At 38.8% G+C, this 20964-nt stretch overlaps 1 protein-coding gene across 5 annotated transcripts; it reads left to right on the top strand.

Annotated features, from left to right (window-relative positions):
* Positions 1–4338: 4338 nt before the first annotated feature.
* On the top strand, positions 4339–12960 carry vgll2a (vestigial-like family member 2a). 5 transcript variants are annotated; one of them, XM_030404556.1, is made up of 4 exons: positions 4339–4548; positions 6209–6458; positions 8080–8571; positions 10542–12960. In XM_030404556.1, exons 1-4 carry the CDS (start codon positions 4471–4473, stop codon positions 10598–10600), a joined length of 879 nt encoding a protein of 292 aa, XP_030260416.1. In that variant the 5' UTR covers positions 4339–4470; the 3' UTR covers positions 10601–12960. The 5 variants fall into 5 exon arrangements, with proteins under 5 accessions (XP_030260416.1, XP_030260415.1, XP_030260418.1 ...); XM_030404555.1 differs by having other exon boundaries at positions 6209–6470; XM_030404558.1 differs by having other exon boundaries at positions 6209–6470; positions 10332–12958.
* Positions 12961–20964: the final 8004 nt, after the last annotated feature.

The raw sequence follows: 20964 nt of genomic DNA, 5'->3' as shown, positions 1-20964 counted from the left end.
TTTAGCTTTTGTGTTTGGTCTCTTTGTTCTTCACAGCTTTCTACATTAAAGCTAACTTTCTACATTAAAGCTAACTAATCATTACAGGTGCAAAGGAGGATGTCAGGTAACAGTAGAGTGTTTGAGTTTTTAAGGATGTTGGCAAATGACTCGTCATGGAAGTTAAGAGTAAACATGATCCAGTTTCTAATTTGCAAAAGTTTTTAAAAAACAAACTTTGTGATGTCCTTGACTCCCTGGGTTTTTCTCCGAAGCCCCCTGGCTCTAGCTGCTGTGTGCTAGCTAACGCTAACAGTCGCTCATTTATTCAAAACACTGGCCTCTGTCCCTCCACTTCAGGGTTTTGGTCCAATTTAATGGAACAGAAAGACAAATTATGAATCTGATATCTGAATAAATAGCCTTCTCCAAAAGGCATCAACACCATAAACACAGCCAGGATATCAAGTTCAGTGACTATAGGTAGATGACAGCAGACAGGTCCCGACTCAGTGTCACTCAACGTGGCCATGCCCCATATTATGTATAACTCAAATGGCCGCTTGAAGAACTGCAGTTTCTGGTATTTCGGCACTGGCTTCATTTCCCAGCCTTGGAGGATGCAGCTCCATCACATGAGATAAACTTTCAATAGCGTTGGTGGTGTTAATCATTGAAGACAACTTCTACGATCCTTTGCAATGACATCAAACTATGTCTTTTGTTTTCATTATTTGGATTGAGAGACCCCTAGTGACAGAAGTTACATACTGTGTGATGAAATGATGAATATTCGTCAACCATCACTGATTTTCTCTGACCATCCTCGCCCCTCCAGTGTTTCTCCCTGCTGTTGGGAAATTATTTAATGTTGAAGAGCTCTGAACACCTGATTCCTGAGTGACAGCTGAGAGGATGCTGATCATTCCTGAATTAAAATTCCTCATTGAACCTTGGCGGGTCCAGTTCCGCAAATCGCAGCAGATCGATCGTTGAATACCGCCTGCGAGTTGAGCTGAGCTGCACTTCAATGAGAGATATTTTGGGGTTTTAATAGCTTCTCTGCGCCACTTGTGGTGGGGAACAGGTGCACTGGTTGTTGGAAGGGTCAGCCAAAAGGACAGTCGAGTGCCAGAATGACAAAAATTGGTACAACAGAGTTTTTGGTTCAAGGGCACACTCCAAGGTGATTACATAATGCGTATAATAATAAAAAACCCTTCTTATTTTTCATGCTTACTTAACAGTCAAGTATACTTTGTATTAATATTCTTTTACAGGAGTTTGTCACACAGTTACCCAACTTATTACTCATTAAAAGTTCCCTAATGTGGTCACCCATGCAGTCTAAACTCAATAAAAGTTATCAGTAAGAGTTGATAAGAGATAACATTTTTGAGCTCAAAAGCCTGAATATAGACAGCTATTTTTAAATTAATTATTGTGGCGTCAAAAAACGCAATTCTTTAATTGGCTGCAAATAAAACCCACACATGTAGGATGTCATTTAAACGTGACATTGATTATTTAAAGGATAATTTTGTATGAGAAATAATCTACTGTAGCTAGATCACGGTCAGAGTTTATAACTATCTGTCAGCTGGAGACTTAATTATAAGGCATCAAAGGCTCGTGTAAATACTTCAGCCTAAATAAATTGGCGCAACCGGCCACAAACTTACAAGCTGTATTTCCTGCCGTTTTCACTGGCTGTAATCAAATATTTTTCGTGTTAGACGGTGGAGCAAACTTGACATAAAAAGGTGAATATTTTTGACCGGAACTGTGTCTCCAAGAAATTCCTACTAATAATTTGCAATAGCAAATTAGTTTTGAGAGAATTTTTTCCATTGTTATTTATATTTTCATTTATCAGGGAGAGGAGCACAGTAATTAATGTTCAAAATAAACAGTTTGTGTAATAAAAAAAAAAAAAATGGCATTCACGCAGATTCAGGCGAAATATTGTGTTTTTTTGTTTGTTTTTTTATAAAGGGTATTTGTAAATCTTACATACAGTTTGATCATTTATGTTCTGTATTCTCTGCCTCTAGCACAACCCTTGGGGAAGGCACACACACTGTGAAAGAACACAACTGGAACCCTTTCTAGTTCTACCTCAGTCTTTCCTGCTCTGCTGCTTGCCAATTGCTGGTAAGTTGCAGTTGACCTCTGACCTCTAATGACAGAACCAAACTGGGAGCAAACTATTTGACCTTTGACCTCCAGAATTTGGGAGGCCACTGTGGAATTGTGGGACTACGTAGCATTACATTCCTCTCATTGGTCGGTTTGATATGTTTACTCATTCAATTAGTGGTTAGGGCTGGTTGTTACATTCTCAACTGAGGCTTCAAACACAAGAAGAACTTCAAACATGCGTACAGGAAATACAATGATCACTTAGAACAATCACACTCACTATCATTGTAGATCACATGTAGTTCTTTAACCTACTGCTTGTCACAGCTACTGATCTCTGTAATTTGTGGCTGTTAGAAGCAAACCCATTTGAAGATTTGCTGAAAGGATGACTTCATCAGACCTCATCTATTGTCACAATCATGCCTAAAAATTCACAACTTTTAAAATGAAGTTTCCAAAAATTGGAAAACCTTTATCTCCGAGGAGCTCCTTTGTGTTTCCTCCCCAGTGTCTATTTCTCATAAACCTGTAATAAACTGGAGGCCCATCCAAGATTCATCAACACAGCTAATGACCTTGGAAAGGAATAAAAGAAAATCAATGACCAGATCGCTACACAAGGCCCAACTTATTGATTAATGGACTGTATTTTCCAAGAAGCAAAAGTGGAAAAAGTGGAGTCATATCAGAAGTTCACTCTAGTTAGCTTGAGTAATAATAAGGGAAATCTCACCCAACAACGAAAATGCAGTTATCATCTTCACAGACTTATGGAAAGTCTGGTGATGGTTCGTAGTCCACAAAACATTTCTGGAGATTCAGGGCAAAACAGCATTGCAGCATTCTCCTCAAAAACTGAAGTAGCTCAAAACGTATTTTGTTTAGTGGGTGAACTAAATCAGCCATTTTATGTGTTTGGTCAATTTACTTCAGTTGTTAAGGAGAATGCTGCAACTTTACATTAGCATGAGCAGGGGCGGACTCAGGATTTTTGAGCGTCAAGGGTGAAAACAATTTAAGGGGCACCAGCTCACAGAGAGTCGCTATATATTTATGTTCAAGAGAAAGCACGTTACCACGTTTCCTCCAATGGAAGGACACCCCAGATGGAACTTTATCATGACTTATCTACCAATGGAGCATTCAAGAGTCTCTCTGGTGGCATTTAGATACAACTCAATCTACAGAATAGGTGTTAGCAAAGTATATTTTTCCAAAGTCACAGATAAATGAAAACTTAATGTTAATTTATGTTGCAACTTCACATTTGTTTAAGGTGAATTTTCTATTTTTCTCTTTGCCACAATGTTGTGCTGGTATTCTGAGGTTAAGACACAATACCACTATGTGAGAGTTAGAATAATATCAGGGTTTGACTTAAAATACCCTTTTTGTCGCCACAATCTCTGATAGAGATGGTCCGACCTCCCGTGAAAAATATCTAGTTTTGGTTTGGAAATATCTCTGGGTGTCCCTGAAACTATCCAGCTGTGTGACTCAAACTGCAGTCAGCCGTTAAGCGGCCACCACCTTCCTCTCCACCTCCTGATGTCAAAGTCAGCTAATGATCATTTAATGTGGTATACGTCATGTTTGGCACACACATCAACCATTAGACATATCTGTGGTTTGCAGAAACATTAACTGCTTAACATTAAATCCTCAAGACTGGGCTGGAAGATAACGACCACATTTTCATTTTTGGTTGAACACAATAATCCTAAAGCAGGTGTGGTTAAAAGCTCAGAAAAAGTGAGTAGGTGCACTTCTGAGGAAACTGAATGCTTCAGTGAGTCTGTGCTGAAGCAAATTGTAACGTAAGGGATACCTCAAATACAAAACAAACTAGTTATCAGGAGAAACTTTGTTGAAATATAAACTAAAATATGCTGATGATTGCTTTGCTAGGGTGCACAATAAACAGTGAAACACAGAAATAAGTATTCATGTAAAATTAGCCAAAATATAAAATATGTTGGATCATTATAATGTTTTACAGGACTGAAGCAGCCCTGATGTCAGTAGATATCTGGATTAATATCTGAATAGATGTTATGATTTCTGTTCTGTAATTAAAAGCCCATTAAGGCAGAGGTGGAGCTCTGGCCTCTGATTGGTGGGAGGGAGGCGTTAGGCTGGGTGTGTGAAGGGAGGAGGAGGGTGGAGCTGGTTCCCTCCTCCTCAGTGAGCCGGGCCACAGTCCAGTGCGTTAAGAGCGCAGAGCAGCAGGGAGACTCTCACCTGTCCTTCACCACCGCCCTTGCCGGGATTAATGTTTCCTCTCCGCCTGCACAGAGCCGCTCACCCTCTACATGACGCTTGGTTCTCCTCCGTGATTTCTTCGCCATGAGCTGCCTGGATGTGATGTACCAGGTGTTTGGTCCTCAGCCTTATTTCAGCTCCTACAGCCCCTATCACCACCAGGTACGGATCACATATAAACTGTTTTAACGAGCTGAGGCACTGCTAGACTTCACCTCTGTTTGAAAGTACAGAAAACTTTATTTTGTGGGATTTTAATCTCCACGGAACCTCCATTAGAAACTTCATTACGCGCAGATACTGGGGATAGCGCACATATTATTACACATACATTCGTTAGTTATGGGTGGTATGGTTATACAACTTAAAACACTCAAGTCTTACAGACTTTAAAAGCTCTTTATATCGTACAAATAATGTTAGACACGCTGTGAATCAGCCTTTAAAACACCGCACGACTACTATGTGTGCGCGCTGCGTGGAGGAACTCCTCTAGTGCGTAAAGCTTTAACTATGAAGCGAATGTAAAACTTTTAATTGGGCCACTTTTACCACATTTATATGTTTATTAATCGAATTCCTCCAGTTTTAATAAGACTACTTCCTACGTCCTCTACAGGTCCGTGAACAGATTATTTTTCCGTCTCTCTAGTTAATCAACAATAGAAGGAAAATATGTATTTTGTTGTTCCTTTAACGATTACAAGTCAAAATAAGCTTTTTAAAGTCTAAACTGGCAGATATCATGGGTCATGATAAGAATTTTATATCTTTAGAACTTGGCTCGGTCATACATTGATGAGCGTAACTTCCTATTTCCTCGTTATTGTGCGTAAAACCCGTAATTTAGGATCAGAATGAGTTATATCTCATCGCGTTTTGCTTCATGATACCACGCTTTCCCGCACAATTGTCAAACTAGTTGCCAAATAATTAAGAACTAGCAATAATTTCTCTTTTGAATGTCACATTTGTGTCAGTTTGAGCGCAGCAGGTCAGTGTGAGGCATTTCTAAACCCGTTAAACGCATTTTTTTCACTCTGTTAAAACCTCTCAGTCAACATCCAGGAATATTTCACATAGTGCCAAAACCCACTTTGTCCGTCACCTGAACAGACTCTGGATCAGCCACAGTCTACTCGTTCCACACACAGCGCTTAAATATTATGTATTTCCACTGGTTATTAGCAAGATTTTAATAAAATCATTGCTTTGCATTGTTTATCTAATACATTTCTCATGTAATATTATTTTTTAAATACTTGTTCAGTGTCTGAAAGTAACTTCTTTTCATGAACGTCTTGTTTCTGCACAATGATCTTGGACTTCTTTTTTTTTTTTTTTTACTCTTAAGTAAATTAAAAAAAGCAAAAGTTTGAAGGTCTTTCGGTCATTGTGTGCAGCAGTGATAAGTAAAGAAGGTAAAGGTATTATATTTAAATGATATCAACACAACCATAGTGCAATACTGGCTGTAAAACTCCCAACACCAACTTGAATGAATGTATAAAAGCCACAACCATGGATTAATGTGTATATATAATGTATTTAATTCGAGTCGGTTTGTGAATAAATACATGAAGTTTTAGTTGACTTTATTTGCTATTACACACATTCTGTGCCCAGCAAAGAACATTTTAAAAAGCTTATATTTATGAGGATTAGAGGTCAAGTGTCACACATTAATTCATAGCATCTAAGATCAAGAAAAAACTCCATTCAAATATTTAAAATCCATGAATAATGATAGTGCGCTAATATGACATAAAATAAAGACACACCATTTCATTACACTCATATAAATCTATCTGTATGTCCTTAGAAACTGGCCTTGTATTCCAAAATGCAAGACCCCCAGGATGGTGGCAGTCGGCTCGGCCCCCAGGCGATCAAAGAGGAGGACAAGGAGCTGCCGCCGGGAGCCGAGTACCTGAGCTCCCGCTGCGTCCTCTTCACCTACTTCCAGGGAGACATCAGCGCCGTGGTGGACGAACACTTCAGCCGAGCCCTGAGCCACACAACTGCATACCCCGCCTCAAGCAGCCACAAGGCTGTACGAGGTGTGTATGACTGTGAGTGTGAGTGTAAGTGGAGTGTGTGTGTGTGTGTGTGCATGTGTAGCATTGAGAAGCCGGTGAAACCGAGGAAATTCTTTAATGCTTTTTTGGATATTCTGGCATGCTTTTCATGTAGATTGATGTCTTTTAGGTTCCTTCAGTTGTGCTTTTGAAGTATTTCATCTTGGCGTCTCATAGATTTCCACATGGTGAGATCTGATCAAATGTTGTCATTCAAAGATCAAAAAACAGATAGAAAATGAGACTTTTGGTCCGGAGAACAAATTTGAACGACAAAATCTTTGCCGTCGCACTTTTTTGCCGTCGAGATCCACTGATATTGGATTTTAAAGTCCTTGGCACATTTGGTCTGTGTGTCTGTCAGAGTAGAAAGCCACTAAAACATTGACTTTAGTGAAACCCATGAAACGCTGGAATGCTTCTTGGATATTTTGTTATGTTTTTGATGTAAACTGATGTAATTTTGGTTCCTTCAAGTTGGGCAATTTAACAGCTAATATAATTTTCAAGGATTCAATAACTCGTTTTGGTCTCTACTGGGTAACATTTGATTAAATACTGTCATTTCAATAAAAATAAAAAATAGTAATAGAACGTTTAACCATGAGTTGGAGCAAATAACACACAACAAATACAGCATATTATAACAATATGATGAAGCTCAAGTGTTGCATGTTTTAAGTCATTTGTCAAATGTCTTTCAAGTATTTCAAGTAGCTCTCAGGGATTTCTCTATTTTTTTTCATTTTTGTTTTATTGTGTCTATCACAGACTTCTCTCTTCAGTGTCACGGTAATGTGTGAATCTTTTATATTGATCTTGATCGGCTACAGAAATAAGGGAGTGCTGTCTTAAATGGTTTCTCCATGTCCAAATTTAGCTTTTTATATTAATATAAACAGATGATTAAAGCTTATACAGAGGGATTAATGTCTTTGTTGTTTTTTTACGATCTTTAGGTGAATCGGTCCAGCTGAAGGCAAATTTCCATTAATGCATGCATTAGAGTACAATAAAGTTTTTTAATTCTTAAATATACAGGATGCTGCATCTTTGATCTCTGAATTCCTGAAGTTGAACATTTCTAGGGTTGCAACTAATGCTTATTTTCATGATTTAGTTCTGCTTGTTATTTTCTCAATTAATCAATGAATTGTTTAATCTATAAAATGTCAAAACACTTTGAGAGAAGTCTGTCAAAGTCTTCCCCAGTCTTGAAATTGCAAATTTTTCTACCAACAGTCAAAATACCAGGGTATAATCATAAAACAGAAGAGACAAAAGCAGCATATTCTCACAATTAAGAAGCCATTACAGACAATTATTTGACATAATTGTTTTACGAGGTGTTTCAAACAAAGAATTTGTTATAATCTCATTTGTTCTAAAAAAAATAATAATAAGTTACAACCAAAAGATACATATGGACACAATTTATCGCAAAAAGGTTCGGAATAATAAAAAGGAACTTCTGTCCGATGATTTCAGGGGTCAAGAACAAAGTTTCGTTATAAAAATTGTAACTAGGTGACTTAATCAAGGCTAACTTAATCACTTTTTAGGGAGAGTAAATGAGATACCTCTATAAAATAACCCTGCTAATGTCTCCCCTCAGATGGATCATTCCCGATGAGCCAGAGAAGTTTCCCTCCGTCTTTCTGGAACAGCTCCTACCAGCCATCTGTCTCCTCCACGCTGGGCAGCCCTCTGTCAGCTCCCCACACAGACCTCCCCTTCCCCGGGGACCCGTACTCCTCCCTGCACAGCCACCTTCATCAGTCTAGCCCTGACGCCTGGCACCCCTCCCATCACCACCACCATCACCACCACCACCCTTACTCACTAGGGGGCGCTATAGGCTCCCAGGGCTCAGCGTACCCACGCCCAGGGGTTCACGAAATGTACGGCACAGCGTTCGACCCACGCTACAGTTCTCTATTGGTGCCATCGGTGAGGCCTCATCACCGCCTGACGTCGGGCAGCTCGGTACCAGGGCCCAGCGCCTCGCCATGTGACCTGGGGGGAAAGGGGGAGTCAGGGACGGGGTCAACCTGGAGCGGAGCATTTACCGGAGCTGGAGCAGAGATTGGACTCAACATGGACACAGGTCAGTTCTTTCCCTCAGAACTTATTTCAGCTAAGGGTGGCGTCACTTGTTACTCCAGACAGAGTCGATTTCTACCCCTGCCAATGAGGTGGGTGTTTCTTGCCCATGTCCACCTCTCTGTTTGTTGGGTGGTTGGTTTGTCAGCAGGATTAGACGACAAATACAAAACAGATTTCCAGGAAACTTGGATGGAGGATGGGTCTTGGCCCAGAATAAACCCCATTAACTATTTGTGTGGATCGGGATAAAGAGTTTATTTAAAACTGCGGTATATAGTATTTTTTGCAGTTCAATATCCCTTTACAATCATGATAGCAACTTAGATTAATTTCAATTACTGAATAAACACGCTGTTCTCAGAGGAAAATTAAGTCCCCAGAGCACTGTTTGAAGCTAGAAAGGTGGCAAGGTCTGCCACATATGTAAGACAGTATTTACCTGCAGTAGATGACCATCAGCTCTCCCCCTGTGTGGAGAAGCCTTTTCCTTTGGCACCAAATCCCCTCAACCATGTAATGTCCACATTCCTACGCACAAGCAGAATGCAGTGCCAAAGGAAAAAGGCTGCTTTGATTGCAACTTAAAGCACCAAAAATATTCAAAACATAGTATACACTTAAACGGAAAACAAAAATACCTCTAAAATAAAATGCCCTGCTTCCTGCCAGTGCTTCACACTGCTTCTCCACACAGGAGGAGAGCTGACAGTCATCTGCAGGTAACACATTGACTAGGGAAAAGAACCTCATACATCCCCACATTAAAAGCCCTGAAGTATCCCTTAAATCAGCACCTGGTTCACTTCATTGTCTCATCCGCCGCCTCTCTGCTCTGCTGATTTTACTCCCTTGTGTTTCGGAGCTCAGCCGAGGAGAGGAAAACCAATGTGATAATAAATCATACCAAAAATAGTAAAAAGTACCAATAAAAGAACTGTTAACGTTGGAGCTTATCAATACTACAGTATTATATTCACAATTAATCGATCAATTGTTTTGTCTATAGAACCTCAAATTCTGAAAAAAAACCCAACTGCAATTTTCCCCGTCACCACAATGCTCCATTTTTCTATCAACAGTCAAAACACCATGGTGTTTCTCTCTTATATCAGTGGATCATGCACGATCCACTGATATAAGAGAGAGAGGCAGCAAATTATCTCATTAAAGAAGCTGTTACACGCAAATACTTGAAGAATTACTTTCATGTTTTATTTGTTCTGCAAAACAAGAGATGAATAAGATATCACCAAAAGGCACATTTAAAGAGGATCAATGCTACGGTATTTCATAATTTAGCCCGGGGCCTGTTTCCTTTTCCATCCTTGATTGTTGTAATTTAGGCAGCTGGTTATTCGATTCATTTATTTTTTAATGGGCTGATGCTGAACTTCACAACCATTCAGACTACTAATGAATTATCCCATTATCTGATTAAATAAAAGCAGCATTAAGAGTGTTCAGCATGACCAAGAAAAACCTTGAAAGTATGAAACCAGATTCAAACGAAGGCTTTTTCCCCTACCTCAGATCAACTTACGACAAGTGGTCTGAAGACACAAACTGACTGTCACTCAGCACCTTAACACCAGCTGTCAACTTCCTTTTCTGCTGTCCTGCTTTCATCCCTCCTCTGCCTCGGGCACTTCCTCCTGCTTTTATAAACAAGACGTTTGCACCTCTTTTTCTAATCTCCCTTTTCTTGCTTTTCTCTTCTTCCTCTGCCTTTTCTTTTCTTGTCATTTCTTTTCCTCCTCTCAGGTCTGCAGGCACAGGATAAAAGCAAGGATTTGTATTGGTTTTAGAGACTGCCGAGACTCTCCCCCTCCCTCTTCACCTCCTACTTCAGCCTCTTTCCTCCACTCCTGCTCTCCTCTGTTGCTCTGCTGCTGTTATGGGATGACTGACAGAGAAACTCAAACTCAGTCAGATGGCAGTATTGTGCTGTAACGGCTTCTGGTCTACTTGCAGCTCGTTGTTACGGAGGACTGTGCAGCAGCAGCAGCAGCAGCACAGCCCTGCTGAGCTGAAGTCTACAGTGTGGATACAAAGTGAGTGTGGAAAAAAAAAGTGGACTCGCGGAGCAGAGAGAAAAATCTGATCTTGACGGATGTGGACAAAAGACAAGGCTCTTTGTGCTTCTGTAACAGGCAGGGACAACATTCCTAAACTGGAAAAGGTCTGGGGACGGACGGACAGAGACACGTGTGTAGTCAAGCTCCAAAGACAAGCACTTGAATGACTTGGCAAGACTTGCCTCACTGGGACAACTGGGCTACGGACACTGGGAGTGTTATGGCTGGAGGAAAGGCCTCGTTGGTGTTGAGGAGGCCACACAGCAGGCGGAGGTGTCCAAACACTTTGGATCACATGGACAATTGGTTCAATGTCAACTGAGAAAACAGTGTCAGTATTTTATTGCACATTAAAAGTTAAAATAAACAGTTTGGGACGGTTTTCAACGGGAAACAAAAGATATTTATGTAACAATTTTACAAAAAGTCTCAAGTAACAGTCACAAAATTACTTCAGCTGTGTCCCAATTCCATATTATTGCACACATGATTAATTCTCTTGATTTACAAGTTTGCAGTTGTCGACACTATTGTCCAATAAAGCAAAGCAATACAAAAAATATTCAATTCAAATTATTAAACCTTTGTTATTCTCTTTGGGAAGTTTAATTGGCAGTAGCATATTCGCAGTTTGACTGGCATCTATTGGGGCATGTGCTGCTTCTTCTCCTGTTTGTACAGTTGAGTATACTAATGTCTTGCACAGCCAGTTCACAGCCTACCATGGCAATTTGTAAATCATTCTAATACTATTTATATCTTCAACTCAGATTCCAAAAAAGTTCAGACACTGTGTAAAGTATAAATGAAAACTAGACCCTGATCTTTTTATCATGTTTTTGGGTCAGATGTCAGGACGTACATTAAAGAGTGAATAACTCTGATATAACACTTAAACTTAATCATCTAAAATGACATCACTGCACTGAATCAATGGGAATGTAATTATTATAAATTACAGCAAGCATCTTTTTCTGCATTATAATCTAAAAAAAAAAAAGTTTTGATTTTGCACATCCACCCACATACTGATAACACTGGCCAACCGATATACCAGCTCTAATAAATACAGAATGCATAGAAAATGAACCAGTTTTACAAAGTTGTTCCTGAGGCCATGTATTAACATCCTTTAAACAATCATGTGTTTCTCAAAGTGGTGAACGTCACCCCATCCTTGACTGAGCTTTTTGTGGATGCTCTTTTCATACCCAACAATGATACTACCACCTGTTACCAATGAACCTGCTTACCTGTGGAATGTTCCAAACAGGTGTTGTTCAACAACTTTCCCAGTATTCTGCTTGCTCTTGTCCCAAATGGTTTAAAACATGGAGCTGGTATCAAATTAAGAAGGATAAGCAAATCATCACATAATGGGTTTTTGTGTGTCTTAAGCAGCATCCCAGTGGTTTTAAGGGGAGGATTGTTGTTAGAGTAGGGCACTGGGAGACTACTAAAATTGGTAGTTATTAGGATGTATGAGCATGAATGTGGTAATTTGCAAGTCAAATAACTTCTTGACAACTAAATCTTAGATTATTTGGTTCTAAATTATAATCTTTTTTTTTTACGAATTTAGGTTTGATGAATTGACACAATTATTGACAGAAAATTAATAGACAACAATTTTGATCATCAGTTAATACGTTTAATAAGATTAATAAGATTAATCAAGTTATTAATCAAGTACTAGCTGCATAAGATTTGCTGTCGACTTCAGAATTTATTACATTTTTTTTTTACACTGAAATATTCAATATAAAAACATAAAAAATTTTGTTGCAGCACAATTTTCATGTTATTCAAACAGTCGATTTAAACCACATTTAGCCCGATTTTAATCTAGATGTCCAGATGTCTTTTGACCTGTATATTACAGGAATGAAAAATTGGAATATTTGCTTTGGTTGTATTTTGGTTGTATTCATGAGTCATTAAATTATAAAAAAAAAGAAAAAAAGAAAAAAAACTCGATGTCATAAATATCTGCTGTGTATAAAAAAGAAATGACCTCAGACGTTAAGGCATTTGTATTTGATTGGAATTTGAAACAAAATGTCAGTTTGACACTGCAGCAATCAAAAAACATATTTCCTGTGTTTCAATGCTTAAAGTTTTTATTGTCATGCGCAATCATACACAACACCTGTTGTATCTTCTCTTCAATATAAATCTGTTTTATGAGCTAAACTCGGTATTTAACCTACTGTAACCTACTGCACTGTGTTAACCTCTCTGTTGTGGACATTTATCAAACATTATTGTATAGTGAAAGCAGAGATTTAATAGCGTCTTCATGACTGTGTCAACAAAAGAAATGTAAACTTCACACCAGTGGCTGCTGGGACAGAGAGAGAGAGGGGAGGGGTTCCTCTGATGAATGGGGAGAACGACGGCTATTTGAAGCCACTTGACTCCTTCTCTCCCTGCTCCCATGCAGCTGTCAACGACAACTGCTCTTCAACTCGGTGGAAACACACACACAAACGCGCACACGCACACACATATACACAAAGAGTATGAGAGAGAGAGAGACAAAGAGAGAGAGAGAGAGAGAAAGAGAGAGCAAGAAAGAGTGAGAGAGAGAGAAACTTAGGTCACTTTTGGAGAAATTACATGGATTTACATTGATTTCCTGGAGTTAACCCTACATATAACCACTACTTGGCAAACTCTTACGTAAACCTAACTACTGACTTAAATATCCGCTGTTTTTCAAGTACGGGCACGGCTTTTGTCCTTAGCTGCACCATTCGTCCCCCCAGGCCTTGAATCTAACATATGTTCCAAAAAGTCAGAACACACACACACACACACACAAATACGTACACGTCTGTATACTTAGTGTGGACCATAATTTCTTCGTCCTTTGTGAGGACCACAACTTTTACTGGAGCTAAATTGGTGAAAAAACACAAACCCATCACTAGTTGGGAGTACAGACAGAAAATTTGATGATTCATGATGAAATTGGTTATTAGAGTTTTTTTCATCTACTACTAAAACAGCAAGACATGATATTGCCAGCGTTCAGCAGGCCTTTATTTGTGGCCATTCTGTACTCCAATCTCCACCTTACTTTTCCAGGAAATCCCAACCAGCTGAGATTGACCTCTGCCTGCACTGCAACTTCTTCTCAGCAAGGATGTTTCAAATGTGACTTGATTTGCTTGTTATTAGTAAGAAAAAAAGAAAAAAGAAAAAACTACTTGTGTTCGTTTAACTGAATTGCTTAAAGTCACATCCATGGGATCAACTAATACTGATTAGCTAAATGTTTGGCTGACTACCATTTAATTCTTATCATTATGAAACGATTGGAAAAGTCAGTCCAATATCTGATCCTGTTGTTAGAGTTGACTGCTGTCCCATTTCCAGACCAAGCCTACGAACTCAATAAAAGGGAGCATTTTGTGCAAGCTGGACCCTGCCATACTGGGACAACTGGTGAGATGTAAGTGAAGGGAACAGAGGACACACACACACACACTCACACACACTCACACACACACTCGAACCCACACAACTGCCAAAAAGTTGTGAGAGCATGGCATGACTCCACTTCTGTACTGACAAAGACCAATTTTTTGTTGCTTTCAAGACTTTTCAACATTCAAGATTAGGTTTGGTGTAGTATAAGATTAGTGTTAAAGAATAATGTTATCCACCCAAAAGTATTGTGTACAGTAGTTTTTTTTTTTTTCAATTTTCAGTACTACTCAACATAGGTTATACTGGGATATGGGTGCATGGATGTGTAATAAAAGCCAAATCAAATGTGTCACATTATTTTTAGGGACCAAGAATTTTCACAAAACACTTGCAGTGTAACCATACAAATGAAATACTAAAATATCCCAATACCTCTATTTCGATGGCATGGTTAGCTAACATTGGTAGCGTACTAGCTGTGTAATCATAACCAGCAAACCTCCTGATTTTTTGCGAGAGTCTCCCATTTTTCATTGCTCACTCCCCATTTCCTCTGGGGGTTACATTTCTTCCGCATTTGTCCAGGTTTTAGACCAATTTTTCACCCTACAACGTTAAGCTTGCAGTAGGCTACTGTTGTGCCTCATCCTCAGTGAGTGAGAAATGGTAAAAGAAATGGAGAGGAGAATTGATATTTCAGACACCCAGGAGAGTAGAATACAAGGAAAACAAAGGGGCTGTAAAATCTGCCACGTTGATTTTTATTGTCAATCAGGGGTTGCACAAAGAAGTGATACATTTTACTTTATGACACAGATTTAAGCAAGTTTACGAACAACCTGTGTTGTTTCCTGAGAATATACATTTAAACTGAAATAATTTGACACAAAAATCTGTCATTTTCATATCTTAAAATTGTTTTGGTTTTGAAATGTTCCATATTTTAGAGGTCTTAAAATATGCTAAACAAAGAGTGCATGCATAGTGTTTCAGACGTATTTTGTCAACACACTTCAGAAATGCATTACTGTGCATCTTAGACTGTGGAAGCAAAACAAAAACATTGTGCGGAAATGAGAGCGGCTCAGAATGGAAATGCATTTGACATGTGTGTAAGACCTCAAGGACATTCGCACAAAATTAGTCAAAAGGCAAAAATAGTAGGGACCCAATTATTTTCCACATTTGGATTGTATTTCTTTGAAGATTAACCTGAAAATCAACAGCAACACCTGTACAGCTTGTGGACAATATTTTCTCTTAAATGGACTGAAACATAAGTATAATGAAACATAAAATGGAGGTGCTCCACTTCTCCGGAAGATAATAACTATAAATAGCCTATGTATTGATTGGTTACTGAAGTACAGTACTTACCTTGAGTACTGGCATATGAATAACTGATGCTTTCTGTAATATGGGAGCATAAACTAGTGTTGCTCAGATTGGAAAACGGGCTGCTGTCCACTTTTTTGAAGGCTGGTGGTTTAGTTCTTGGAAACTTTTGCCCACATGCAGAGGTGTCCTTGATTAAGACATCAAACCCCAAATTACTCTTAATGAGCAGACCAGAGCTAAATGAAAAATGTGTTTGGACAAACTCTCCTAAAATTCTCAACATAAGAACAGTTCAAGTTATATGGTTGAAATTGTGTTGACTTAATGTATACTTTTCAATTTCAGGTTCAAATCAAAAATTCAAAAACCCAACTCACTCCTCACAACACAAGTTGACCAGCGGGCATCTGACAGCTCTTGATCCCGCTGTTGAAAATTGATTCTCTGAGCATTAGAGCATTAGAGGTCACCAATATTTTTATTGAATTATGAAAAAAAACTCCAGTTTCTCCTCAATTTGATCACACCATCCACTGGACCTGTATTTGACAGATAGTTATTGTAAATGTATGATGTCATGAAACACAGCAGACTGGTGGCCCTTGCTTGCAAGTTTGACACCTCTGTTGCATAAGTATAAAGAATATAAGAAAAGTATACAAGTAAAGTTGGAGTTGAATGGTGGTTGGATGGGTCATACACTGGATTTTCCCTGTGGAGACCAGGGTTTGTATCCTGGTTGTGACCAAGAGTCAAGTGTGATTTCTTTTTTAAGTGACATCACTGTAAGTTAAAGGCTGAATGTAGTTATTCGACCCCAAAGTACGAAATTTTCTTAAACCTAATCGAGTAGTTCTGGACCCTTAAAGCCATATCCCACCAGTGCGATACAGAAAATCTGCATGCAATTTTCTTTATGACACCTATACACACAAATTAGTCATGGTCATTTATGTTTCGTGAATGAGGCCCAATAAGGTCTCCCTGAACCCCAGCTTTTGTTATTATGTGACCAACGTATGTAATCAAGCAACATCAGCAACATTACAATTTTTTTTGTATCTCAGCTGCTGGACAATCTCTGGCCATATATTGTCCTTTAGCGTGATGAGGTAGCTATTGTGGTGTTTGTCAGACAGTGTTGATGCTGTGAGAATGAATGTATAAAGTTTCCCCCATTTTGACCAGGTCATCAGCTGAAACAAAGCATTTAATTGGTCATCCATGGTATGTCTGAAATTTGTTTTCACAGCATCAATGTTCAACAGTCTTTTGCATATGTTAATAATAACCTATAATATTTGTTTTCACAAATTGTCATGCAAATTTTTAGGGACGAAAATCTGTGCTTTAAAAATCCTGAGACCACTTGACAATGAATCTGACAACTAGTCAGAACTTGAAAAAGTGGGAACCTATCCTTTAATATGAATAGATAGAAAGAGAGGGGGAAAGAAATCGCCAACGTTTTTGACAATAGATTGTCAATTTCAGCCATATGTTGTGTTTCTCAGAAGCTCCATGGCGCGTGTATGAATTTGTTCCAGCTGAGAGCGAGATAGCTGTAGATTAATACTGGTTTCTGACTTGTACGATGACAGACAAGAAGAGGGTGGAGGTGAAAAGGTGCTGTGTTTCTCTATCACTGACAATAATCACCGACACATCCCCTTCTGGGTTTTTTTCAGAACTGACTTTTCTCTTTCTCCTCTCTGGAGCAATTAAAAAGATAACAAAAAGCTTCTTTTCATAAAGACAGGAGTTAAATCAGCTCTCCAACAGCAGAATAGGAAGGCATGACGCTGTGCTAATTGTGTGAAACACAGGGCTGAGGTTAAGGACAAGAGCTGTCCTTTAATCAAAGCATAGAGGGGGAAGGAGTGCATTCATTCATACACTTTATTTCAGCAAATTAATAGTGCTGAATACACCTGAATAAGTGAAGTGCTGGTCTTTTGTGCAGTTTAATGTTTTTATTTCTAGGATTCGGGAATCACTGGATGTTTAAGCTATGGTCAAACAGAGAATAACTATCCACAGTGAAGATGTTAAGAATTTATTGATGCACACCAGTTTCATCTTAATTTGTTTCATTTCATTCAATATCATGCACGTACATATTTATCTTTATTTAATTCAGAGTCCATTGCTGACTGTTATTTGAATGTTTTTTCAGCCAAATTCAGGCTTAAAATCTGACCAGATGAGCAAAGCTGATTGTGTGTTTGTGGCATAAAAAAAAACACAGGTGAGCCACAGAGACATCTCCATCCGTTTTTGTAGTGAATAACACAGGCTATTTTTAACGTGAAGTCGGAACATATCCATCTGTATTTTAAGCTAAAACTGTGATGCTTTCCTGTCTTGTCGTGCCTAAACCTAAACAGAGCATTAGCACAGTGGGCTCAGTTTTCAGAAACGCACCTGAATAACATTGTTTCTGGTGATTGGGTCTATATCATCCTTATTTGAAATATTAATCAATCAATAGCTTTATATTACCAAACATTCAAATGACTCCATGCCTCATGAAAAAAGTAGTCCTTGTCACCAACAAATAATCATTAAAAACCCTCCTGCCCCAACTATTTTAGCTGATTGCTTTTACGCCATATGTACTACATGAATCACTCTGACCACTCTCATCAACAGTATTTCCAGCAGCAGGCAGATGTTTTCCACACAAACCTCCTTTCTTGTCCTAAAACCAGTTGTTCAAGTTCAGACACGCTCCGTGGCCCTGTCTGAGGAGCCCGGCTGAAGGGAAAGTGGACAGAAAAATATAACTACCACATTCTTCTGCAAGTCATTCATCATCAAGGATAACAATAAATATATAGTTAGAGGATCCGAGTGTATAATCAAATCAACATTCAGTCCTTCAAATTACTGATCAGAGAACACCTTGGTCTTACTTTAACTCTACTTTCTTTATCTACAAATATCTTTTATCATATAAAAAGATGAAGAATGAATTAAGTTTGAAATGTATTGAAGATATGAATGTGTATGAGTGCAGTGGAAGTACTTAGCACTATAAGGTATAGGTAGCTATACAAAAAAAAATGCAAGGTTAAAAAAAGCATCCAAGTCTTCTTTTCAGTCCAACCCTATATACATCTCTCTCACCAGCCTTCCATCCCTCCATCCTTCACTCTGTGATCTATGTAGTTAGAGCAGATCAGAGCTAAGTGAAGCTATCGGGTTTCTCCTCCCTTGACGACTGTTTGCAGGAGAGATGGAGCGGAACATCCCTTTAACAATGCAGAGTGAATCCTCCTGCTCTGTTCTGCAACATTCCCAACATTTCTTCCTCTCTTTTCTATAGTTCCTGTCGCAAGAAGAAAGACAGGAGGGAAAGAGGGACAGAATGATGGACATTCTGTTGCAAACAACTCATAGAGAGAGACGACAACACTGTGAGAGGGAAAATATGGACCATATACACTGTTAAACTGTTGTCAAGAGCGTCAGTCTTGAGAAAAAAAGATTATGCTTCTGCTTAGTATCATAATTTATTGATCATACAAACATTTTGTTTCCTCAGGCCTTCAGTAAGACATTTTCTTTTCTCAAGACGTATGAATATCTGCTTTGAAACAACGACAAGCAACACTCAAACTTAATCTGTTTTATCTTTTTGTCTAGAAGTTGTAAGTAAGGTGGTTGATTCAACCCATCCTCATACCTAGACAGCTGAGGGTTGACTGCTATTGACTCACAAAATTACACACGTAGAATACAAGACCTTCATTGTATGGTCACAGTTTGGTAGGCTTTAGGCACTAAAACTACTTGGGTTCATTACGGTACATTATGATTACATTACATTTTTACGTATGCTCTTTGCCTACTGTAAGTTACTATGTCATGTACATGATGTAATCTAAACTCACAACAGGGAACTTTATTGCTTTGTCCTATCATTTTGAAATAAATGCCGACTGCACAGTATAAAAGACACCATCCGTGTGTAGATTGGTTCCTTATAAACCTTGTTTTTACTCTGCTATTCAGTCTGCCACCATGCTCAAAGTATGTCTGCCATTGCACTCCCAAAACAGGAAGAAGCGTTGCTTTCCTGGATGCAACCCACAGGTAACGATGGAACATCTGGAATAACTGTGGAAAATACACACTGCAAAAGAAAAGGAACTGTGCTGATGGGGGAGGCAAAGAAGCAGAAGAGGGAGAGTGATAGAAAACGAGATAAAACAAGAGTGTACAAACGGGCATTCACTCGATGGAGAGCACTCTAGGGGCTGTGTCAAACTCTGTTCCCCCACTGAGATGCATTTCCTCTTACCACTGGGACCAACATGTTGTTTTACTAGATCAGTAAGTAGCCAAACCTGGGATTTTTCAGTTGTTTTTTTAGCTTTGGACAGTAGCCAGGCTACTAGTTATAGCCATGTTATAGCCATGTGTTTGCCACAGCGAGGCCAACCACAGGAAAACGCTAAGAGGAGGTGAAGAGTTGTCCACATCCGTTTTAAGTAAAAAAACTAAAGTTTTGCAAGATTCATCTGTGAAAACAACTGCCTACTGAAGTCGAAGGCAAAACTACGAGCGTACATCTAAATATTGAAGTTTGTACCAAGATAGCTAAAAAGAAATCATCTGAAACTCACTGTAAAGATCTGTAAATAAACACACCTGTTTAAGATCGCCTTTCTTAGTTAAATGAATTTTCTGTCCATTTTTACTGTTTTCTTCTCTTGTGTACTTTTGTGGCTTAAATTGTCTTTGTTTACTGTAAGGTGTCCTTGAGTGACAGAAAGGCGCCTATGAAATAAAATGTATTATTATTATTAAAGCTGAGGGGAGCTTGAGTTTCACCTTAGGTTCATCACGCCAAAGACATCTATCACATCGTTTTACATTGTCAACTGATTCAATGTTGTATAAATATGGATTATAGTGTCCTTAAGGATCTTTGGGAACTTGTTAAGCCACACCAAACATGGGAACAACAAATTAGCCGTTTTCATGCAGTGCAACAGTTGTGTTTATCAGACACTATGGTGATGTAGATATTTATTACTAATGGACAGGCTTTTTACCAATCTAGATACAGTTTCAGTCTAATTACACTTTCACATTATAGTCAGAGGAAAATTCTGCAGAAAAAAACCCCCCTCTCAAAATAGCAAAACTTCAACAATCAGCAGCCTTCAAATATACAAGATAATCCAACACCAGCAGTCATAAATTTTAACTGTGTACATATTGGAATGCCATTATGGAGAAAAACTGACAGTCTTTTTCAGTCTCAGGATGTCAGATGACAACACAAACACTTGTCAAAACCTGTATCAACAAACGCTGCGATGGGCCGCATTAAATAAAATCATTTAACTGGCTGATCTGCATAATGAAAAAAACGAATGTGTTCTCCCGTGTCGGGTGGAAACACAGCTGTGGTTCTTGTTATCCAGGCTCTTACTGCCAGAACTGTCAGCTGTGGGGTAAAACAAATCCTGCTGCTGAACACACACTGACTGACTTTTATTGAGGTTTGTTTACCTCCCACATGCTTGATTTCC

This window comes from Sparus aurata, chromosome 22 (genome assembly GCF_900880675.1).
Source record: "Sparus aurata chromosome 22, fSpaAur1.1, whole genome shotgun sequence".
In the NCBI taxonomy this organism is placed as follows: Eukaryota; Metazoa; Chordata; class Actinopteri; order Spariformes; family Sparidae; genus Sparus; species Sparus aurata.
This window is presented reverse-complemented; position numbering and strand designations above follow the sequence as displayed.